Here is a 9,427-nt window from a genome sequence, read left to right as displayed (position 1 = left end):
GCCACAACCAAGTTTCCCTTGGCCAGCTTCCATCTAACACTACCGAAGTAGTTCACTAACCCGGCATCATCAAGTTTGCCTACCGAGATTAGGTTCAAACGCATGTCAGGAACATGCCTCACATCCTTCAACATAAGTCGGCACCCGACATCCGTGGTCAGAGTTACATCATCGACACCAACAATCTTACTGGTCACTTGATTTCTCATCTTCACGACTCCAAAATCACCAACTCGATAAGAGGAGAAAAAATCTTTGTGTGGAGTAACGTGGAAGGAGGCACCAGAGTCAACAATCCAGGTGCAGTCATCACATGCAACATTCAAATAATTATCCTCACCAAGGAGGAATATCTCGGCATCCGGGTTGGCAGCCACCGCAGTGGTGCTCTTGTCTTCCCTCTTCTTGGGAACAATCTGATCCGGCTTCACAGAGCCGTTCTTCTCATCATTTTGCAGGGTCCAGCAGTCTGGCTTCTTGTGGCCTGTCTTTCCACAGTAAAATTACTTCAACTCATATTTTGACTTTGACCGACCTCTGGACTTGTCTCGTCTGTCACGACCTCTACCCCGGCTTTTGCTTCTACCCCGGGAGTCGGATTTCCCTTTGTTCTCAGCAACGTTGGCCTTAGACGTACTCGAAGTACCTCGTTCTCTTCTCCTGGATTCTTCGCCCAGGAGGCTGTCTGTCACGACATCCATCTTCAATTTTTCATCTGGAGTCGAGTTATTCAGGGTCACCACCAGAGTATCCCAGCTTTCTGGCAGCGAGCTAAACAGCAGCAATGCCTGTAATTCTTCATCAATTTTCATATCAGCTTTTGACAGCTGATTCACAATACCTTTGTAGGTGTTCAGGTGTTCAATCATGCTCATGCCGTTTTGTATTAAAGCTTCACAAGTCGGCGAACCAGGTATGCTTTATTCCTGGGAGTCTTCTTCTGAATCATGGACTCCAGCTTCGTCCACAACTCATACGCGTTCGTGAACTCGGACACGTACTTAAAGAGGCTTTTATCAATATATTTCCTGATTGTGGCTACAGCCATCCGACTCAGGATCTCCCACTCCTTATCAGTTTTGTCTGCTGGTCTCTCATCAAGGATAATGGGCTCATGTAAATCTTTGCAGTAGAGATGATCTTCCATCATCGGTCTCCAATAAGTGAAGTTGTCTGCGGTCAACTTGAACATATCTCCATCATGAGTTATGCCACTGGTCTCCATCTCGTCTCCCTCAGAACCCGTCGAACTCGGGCTCTGATACCACTGTTGGGAAAACTCGGTTCCCCTCGAACTTGGCTAAGCAGCCTTTGTGCGGAAGTCAATCAACAAGATCCTGATCTCGGATCTCGGCAATACCTCTGCCTGAATTTCACCAGGTCAGGCAGCGCAGCGGAAAAATCAAAATGTAAACACAAGAGAGAGAGAAGAAGAACACAACCAGATTTAACGTGGGAAAACCTTCTTGAATGAAGAAGTAAAAACTCACGGGACCTAAACAGCAGCAATGCCTGTAATTCTTCATCAATTTTCATATCAGCCTTTGACAGCTGATTCACAATACCTTTGTAGGTGTTCAGGTGTTCAATCATGCTCATGCCGTTTTGTATTAAAGCTTCACAAGTCGGCGAACCAGGTATGCTTTATTCCTGGGAGTCTTCTTCTGAATCATGGACTCCAGCTTCGTCCACAACTCATACGCGTTCGTGAACTCGGACACGTACTTAAAGAGGCTTTTATCAATATATTTCCTGATTGTGGCTACAGCCATCCGACTCAGGATCTCCCACTCCTTATCAGTTTTGTCTGCTGGTCTCTCATCAAGGATAATGGGCTCATGTAAATCTTTGCAGTAGAGATGATCTTCCATCATCGGTCTCCAATAAGTGAAGTTGTCTGCGGTCAACTTGAACATATCTCCATCATGAGTTATGCCACTGGTCTCCATCTCGTCTCCCTCAGAACCCGTCGAACTCGGGCTCTGATACCACTGTTGGGAAAACTCGGTTCCCCTCAAACTCGGCTAAGCAGCCTTTGTGCGGAAGTCAATCAACAAGATCCTGATCTCGGATCTCGGCAATACCTCTGCCTGAATTTCACCAGGTCAGGTAGCGCAGCGGAAAAATCAAAATGTAAACACAGCAGAGAGAGAAGAAGAACACAACCAGATTTAACGTGGGAAAACCTTCTTGAATGAAGAAGTAAAAACTCACGGGACCTAGTCCAGATCAAAAATCCACTATGAAAATAATGGTTACAACGAATCAAATACACCAATGTGGTGGTTAACTCAACCTCTCCAACAATGGTGATAATCAAACTACCCTATAGATGTTTCACTCAAACTCTCTCTAGAGATCTCTTAAATACAAAGCATAAAGCTTTACTCAAACAATCAAATAATTTTTCTCTCAAATTTGACTTAGCCTCCACCCACAACTAATGAGTATATATAGAGGAGGTGGAAATTAGGGTTAGGGTTTTTAGGAAACCCCTCAAATGGGCTTGGGCTTAGCATTAAAGGAGGAAGCCCAACAGTTGATGGGATAATAAATCTTTGATTTAGAAATTTTTGGGTTATGATTGGGGAAAAACCCAAGTAGGTAGAGAAAAATTAATATATTGGATCGGTTTTTATTAATTAATCCGAAAACCGATCCAATCCAATTAGAATTTGCAGTTTTTTTTCAGTTTTCGGTTTTTCGATTTATTCGGTTATCGGTTTTTCAGTTCGGTTATTGCGGTTTGAATCGATTGATGAACACCCCTAATTAGTGCCAAAGATGCTCTCCATCGCCTCACGCGTATTGAAACTCTGTTGCACTCTCTATTCACTCAGCTATCTGCAGATCTACGCACACCATCCTTTTTTGCACTATACATGGTGGAAGTCATTGTGACCTTCACTTAACCAACATACTTTGAGCTCAAGTATCTTTATATCAGTATCCCCAAATGAGTTTACATAGCAACTAGCCAACCTTCGCAACCGTGCTGCACATCCCTCTACACCTCATATAACTAGTATTTTAAGAATACACATGAATAAAATTATTATTATTATTATATGAAAGTTCAAATTTATGACTTACTATAAATTATCTAAATTCTTTACTAATTGTTAGAGAATAATATAAATCATTAAAAATGCCCTCATCTAACACTTTAAGGTTTTGGGTTGAAGTGGTTCTTTAACATGGTATCAGAGCTTCAGTGACCACAAGGTCACGAGTTCGATTCTCACCGCTCCCCACTTTCAAGTGGAATTAAAAAAAAAAAGCACAAGGTAAAACCAAAAACATTGAGCCTGTGCAATATCCACACTTCAAGTCCAAAAGGATCTTGTGTGATGAGTGTGTTAGAGAATAATATAAATCATTAAAAATGCCCTCACCCAACACTTAAGGTTTTGGGTTGAAGTGGTTCTTTAACACTAATCGAAAATATAAATGCATACAGACAGGTCTAATTAATTTTTTTTGAGTTTTTAAACTAAATTTTGTTACTATTTCCTACACTTTATTACATTTTTTAAGTTGGATTCTATTTTTAAACGCATTTCAGTTAATTGTTAATTAACAGCAGTTAAACAGGTCAGAGAAGGTAGAGGCCCATATTGAAAGGTGCATTAGGCCCATATAGCGTTTCTGAATCTGAAGGAGGAGAACGATAAAGGTTAAACAAACAAACAAAGGCAGGTAGAGGTAGGTAGCTACATTGCAATCAGATTCGGATATTGAATCCCTAATTCGAATCGAATTGTGGTCTAACTCTTGTGGAGTGTGGTGCAATAATCTGCATGATCATATAGCGATTGGTGATTGTGTGATCTTTTTTATCTGTAGAGTAATGGGAAAAAATCAAGCGTACAAAGCTATGCAGAGAGCCAGGCTCGGCGGTGGCTCCGCCGGCCCCGACGATGTTGAAGACGGCATGGTTTGTACCCTTTCATACTAATAACCCTCTTTCTCTCCCAACTAACTCCATTTCCTACCATTTATACGGAATAAACAAAAATTAGGTATAAATTAGGGATGAACAAAAATTTGCGGAATAGTTTTTCCTATCATTTAATTTATGCATGCGCTTCTTTATCCACTGAATGATATTTGAATTCTGAAGTGAATGTCAGTAATATTTTAACAGTAATTGTTGCTATCTAACACTGGTTCACCTCACCTTGGCAGCTATACTCTTTAACAGACCCATACATTGATTTTCTGTACATTATACATTGATTACTACACGAGCTTGGTATGTACTTTGCAATCGAAATTTACGCCCCAATCCTTATGTCTATGTGTGTTATACTCAAGATACTAAAACCGTGCAACTTGTGATATGATCTGATCCCAAACCCTAATCTTCCCTCCAAAACCTTGCTAACTCCCATCTTGCACCTACTTAATCGGAAACCCTTTGATTTCAAAGCATCTCTCTTAGCTCATAGTTTTGATTTTACTCCTTTCAACTCATCAACCTGGACAATTGCCAATTTTATCAAATTACCTCTGAACTAAATTATAATGGAAGAGTTCCAGTGGTGTTAAAGAAAATATAAAAAATTTGACTAGGAAAAAATAGCTTGTGGAGTGACACTTTAAGCCCCGAGCTTGTATAAGAGCTTGTTGCTTTTTTCGTCTTGCTTTTGTTTTTTAAAGTATATTTTCTAATGCCTTTAGTTTTCAATGGAACTAAACCTTTTCAGAACTAAGGGAATAATGAATTAATAATTGATACACATACATGCACATGGATCTTCTTTCGTACAGGAATCTTACATTACTATTCTGGATTTTTTTAATTTTTTTTTGGTTGATATGGTCCAGTGGAGAATTTTATAACTGAGGTATGGAAATTTTGTTTGAAGGAAATGCTTCCCACCATGGCATTTGTTCTTCTTGTTTTCCTGTATATTACATTATAGGATTATAATGCTTTATTATACTCGAATGTTGCATCTCTTTCTTTTTTCTCCTGGACCTTTATTGATGAGGACAGTCGCAGGTGGATGGTTCATTTCATTCACCAGCTTGGCATGCTGCTCGTTTGGCTAGCCTTAACACCTCTCACACAATTACCTGGGAAGAGTACAAAAAGAAACAAAAGGTAATCTTTTGACAACCTTAAATGTTTACTCTTATAAGTAAAGTAGAAATGCTTTTTTTGTTTTGTTTTGTTTTGGTGTTGTTGGGGGGTGGGGGGATTGAAATTGCATTCCAATGTTATGTAAACAAGTTTTCAGTTGGAAATTGTTTTGGTTTACAACAATAACAGGCAATTTATTCTCTTTGCTACTTAGTCTTATATATTTCCAAATATATGGACTGGCTACCTTACTTCTTGATCAGAATTAGTTGAAAATCCATCCATTGATTATCTGAGCTACATATACTATAACCTTTTTATTATTTCAATCCCTGCCATTGTTGTTTTAAATTGTGCATGAATTATCTCATTGTTTTTAACATCTATACATTGCCAATTTGCCATCTCTTTGTTAATACTTTATTGTCTAGAACATACATCCTCTTGCCCCTTGTTGTCATTATTCCATTTGCTCTCTTCTCCAGATTTCAGATCAGTTCTAAACTATACCTGAAGTTTGGTCCATTTCCCTAATGAAATTTGTGTAATTTTTATTTTATTCTCTTTTCATGTCATCATGTTCTGACCATAATCAAATTTTTACTCATTTCATATTAAGGATGTGCTCTAACTCCTTTTTTATTTTTTAATTAATAATAAAACATAAGAAAATAAGAAGATGCCATGTTGTTCAGTTAATCCTTTGTAGTTCATTGTAAGAATGGTTGTCATTATTAGTTGAAATTTGTAGGGTTTTGTCATATCCATTCTCTTTAGTTATAAGCTTCATTGTCAATTAAAACTAATGGTTCATGAGATTTTTATTAAAGTGACTAATGTTTTGTCCTCATTTAAAGGAATCGTGAAAAAATACATATTCAATTTATGAAGTTTAAATGTCAATTCAAAATTTAAAGGGAAACAATGTTGAATTAAAAATTATTAATATGATTTACTAAAATTGTAATCAGTAAAAAGTTATATTTAATTTACTTAAAAATATTTATCAGTGTTAAATTAAAGGCAAAAAACGGGGTTGGTGTAATTTATGACCAAGTTGCGGTAGACTTGTTACTTTGGCAAGCTTCAAGGTAATGGAGCATAATTTGTCCTTCTTTTAAAAGAGTAAATCAAACTGATTGCTACCCTCCCTTTGTATGATTTTTCACCTGTAAATTTCTCTTGATGAAAATTCAAAGCAAACATAAAGGCAACGCTTGAAATAAGAGGGAAGGTGACTGTGATTTATGCAAACCAAGGGGCATTTTAGTTTAATTTACTACTTCTAATATTAAATACTTAATACATCTATTAAGTTTAACTACAACATCAAACTTTCTTATTATAAAATAAATTTAGTTTACTTTAAAAAAATAAGATATCAGTGATAAAATTGTCTAGTTTTTATTAGATAATTTTTTTATCAATTTATAACAATTCAAGCATAATAAACAAATAACTCAATTTATATTAATGAAAAATTAATATCATAATATCTGTAAATAAAAATTACAAAACCATGGATACCAAAAACAAAAAATAAATAAATTACAAAACCATAGCTGTAAAAACTTGTTGCCTTATTTTATCAAAATGAATACACAAGGATAACTACTCTTTCTAGACTATTATATTTACCCTTCATGATTTGTTGCTGTATATAGACATTCTTAAAATAAAAAAATAATAGAAGAATTATGATAATTGTTTAAATGAAAACCAATGTAAAATATTTATTTCATGAAATGAAAAGTTGATTTATAGAGATGCAATAATTTACTGCCTTACTATTTTTTCTTTTATAAATAATTATTTCTGTGTGTTGGGGTGGGGGTGTGCGGTGCGTGCGTGTGTGCATGTGTTTTCATTAACTCATTAGTTTGTGTTCTGGTTAAAATTTACTGGTTACATTTGGAGTTTTATTTTGGGCATGATATGAGAAAACATCATTTGAAAACAATACTGGACAAACTAACCAGCAAATTAAGCATTAAACTGAAGCATGTCAATAAAATGAAATAAATGCAAACAAACCCACTTGTTCACTAGCCTCTGTTTCCAAAGAGAACCAAGTGATAGAAGTCTATTGGTGCAAAATGGATCAAATGTCTCATCTGAATCTAAGTGAATCTTTATGTAATTGGAGATTAAAAGAACTTCCCTTGGGTATGGCCAAAGATGTCATACGAACTTTGCCCACTTTTAATTTCATATTGCAACAACTACTCGTTGAACTACTTGGATCTGAGTTTGGTAGAAAAATAGAGACTGGTTGTATGCAAATCATACCTTGATACATACTACTAGTTTCACTTAAAAGTTTTCTGTTTAACTTACATTCAAGTCTCTTAAACTGTCAAGTGTCAATTGTCAATCCTTTTATCCTAAGGTACCACTGTTATTATAGATGGAAAATTTTACAAGGAAAATTAACTACCTTTAAGTACAACTGGCTGCACTTGATTTTTAGTTGTCTCTATGTTAACAGCCTTAATTAGCAAGGGAGGTCTCAGGTAATTGTTATGTAATAATAAATAGTAAGGGAGAGTGACTGTAATGTTGAAAATAAAGAGGGGATGTGCTTGTCATATGGCCATAACGAAGTGGACCTTGCCGTGAGATTGACTGTAGCCACTAGGAAAGGAAACCATTAAGGACACTTGCAGCCTAGCAGCAAAGAGGAAATACTTTTCTTTGACATTAACTAGTTATAGGGGGTGATCAGGTACATTCTTATATTGCTTTTAATATATATGATTTTTCAGGTCATTTCTTTGGCCCCCAATATCCATTCCTGATTATGCTCATTCCCAGGGGAGATCCTTGCTAAAGGCTTTTGTAATTAGGTTAATTATTGCGTCTTTGTGGTGTGACTGATATACTCTGGATTTGCATTTTTGCTCTAGCATACTAGTTATTTCTTAAATCAAAATGCATGCAATTTCATGTGTCAATTTTCTAGGGCAGTAGCAGTGTTATTTAATTTGTGCTTCTTCAATATATAATACATTTTACTTGATTTGTATCTTATTTACTAGGAAGAAGAAATGAGAAAGGGGGAGTTGGAAGCAGATGCAGATAGGATGATGAGAGAGTACAGAGCTCAACTAGATGCTGAAAGGGCTCGCAAACTTTCCCAAGGAAGCAATCACTCTGGTAGTAAGTCTAAACATGCTAAAGGTATGCGTGGTAAAGTTGCAGAAACTTGGTGGTTTTGCCAATGCTTTCCTGTTCCAAGCTTCTAACTGTGACTGTTGCATATCATTCTACTTTGCAGATAAGAGGGACAAAATTTCGAAGAAGCGCAGCAGCAAAAAGAGAAAGGTGTTTTTGATTTCTAAAACTTTTACTACTTAGATTTACTTTTCCCTTGAGAAGAACTACTAAGTTGAATGTTAAATTTGATGTTTTTGTTTTCTATTTGAATGATAGTGTAACTATCCCTTTAACTTCAATGTGACTATGAGCTGATATCTGTCTTTCCTTTGGATTAGAATGAGAAATGTTAAATTCTGCAAGTTTTAATGTCCCACATGTAGGGCTGGAAGAGAGTCAACTTAGCTTGTCTAAGTGAAGTCATTGGTTAAAACCTTCAACTTATGTCGGAAGTAGTTAAAATCATTGTTTTAATTACTCTAGGTTGTTTATTATTTTGCAAAACAATTAACTCCTTTTTAATTATTGTAGCTAACTGATTCAAATCACATGGGCTTTGGTTTTATGTTAATTGTGAGATGAACAATGCTAATGAGCCATGCAATGTTGATTAACAGTTGATTTATCTGATCATTTTGGTTATGGATGTTTAGTTTTTTATGGCATCCTCATTACTCTACTTTTGTAGCATTCAAGAAGATCTTCTGCATCGAGCTCCTCTTCGTCATCCTCATATTCATCCAGTAGTGATGAAGAAGAGAGAACGTCAAGAAGATCCAAGTCCAGGTCTAAGAGATCAAAGAAGGAAAAGAAGCCCAAGTCAAGAAGGAAGGATTCTGGAACCGATAGTGAAGATGATGGTCCAGTTCGCCTTTCAAGATTCTTTGGGAGCGTCAAGAGTTAGTAGTGTCGTTGAATACTTGGTTGTGTATCATAAAATTGTTCTGCAAATAGTAAATTATGATCAGCTTTACTTTCATGATCAACGTATTTTTTCTTCACAGATTTGTAATTTTGTATGTCATATTATGTGTTCTCTTTCAAAAAAATTATCGTCTTGGGTTAATCTTTGTGTGATGGAGGGACCGTTTTGAGTTTTAACGACTATAAATATTGCTCGATGCTTAACGGAACACTCCTGAACGAAGAGGAAATAATACTGGGTGTAAATTTTCTAGTGTA

General features: G+C 36.2%; 1 protein-coding gene across 3 annotated transcripts; it reads left to right on the top strand.

Annotated features, from left to right (window-relative positions):
• The first annotated feature begins 3,715 nt into the window (after positions 1-3,715).
• On the top strand, positions 3,716-9,301 carry LOC133315787 (uncharacterized). 3 transcript variants are annotated; one of them, XM_061517459.1, is made up of 5 exons: positions 3,716-3,937; positions 5,009-5,110; positions 8,128-8,269; positions 8,367-8,413; positions 8,934-9,301. In XM_061517459.1, the coding sequence occupies exons 1-5, from the start codon at positions 3,851-3,853 to the stop codon at positions 9,147-9,149; spliced, it is 594 nt and encodes a 197-aa protein (XP_061373443.1). In that variant the 5' UTR covers positions 3,716-3,850; the 3' UTR covers positions 9,150-9,301. The 3 variants fall into 3 exon arrangements, with proteins under 3 accessions (XP_061373443.1, XP_061373444.1, XP_061373442.1); XM_061517460.1 differs by having other exon boundaries at positions 8,367-8,415; positions 8,960-9,301; XM_061517458.1 differs by having other exon boundaries at positions 5,003-5,110.
• Positions 9,302-9,427: the final 126 nt, after the last annotated feature.

The sequence above is a fragment of the Gastrolobium bilobum genome, unplaced genomic scaffold (genome assembly GCF_033153095.1).
Source record: "Gastrolobium bilobum isolate Gb01-03AN ecotype WA unplaced genomic scaffold, APGP_CSIRO_Gbil_v1 utg10138, whole genome shotgun sequence".
In the NCBI taxonomy this organism is placed as follows: domain Eukaryota; kingdom Viridiplantae; phylum Streptophyta; class Magnoliopsida; order Fabales; family Fabaceae; genus Gastrolobium; species Gastrolobium bilobum.
Note: the sequence above shows the minus strand (reverse complement) of the source record. Positions and strands in the feature narration are given on the sequence as shown.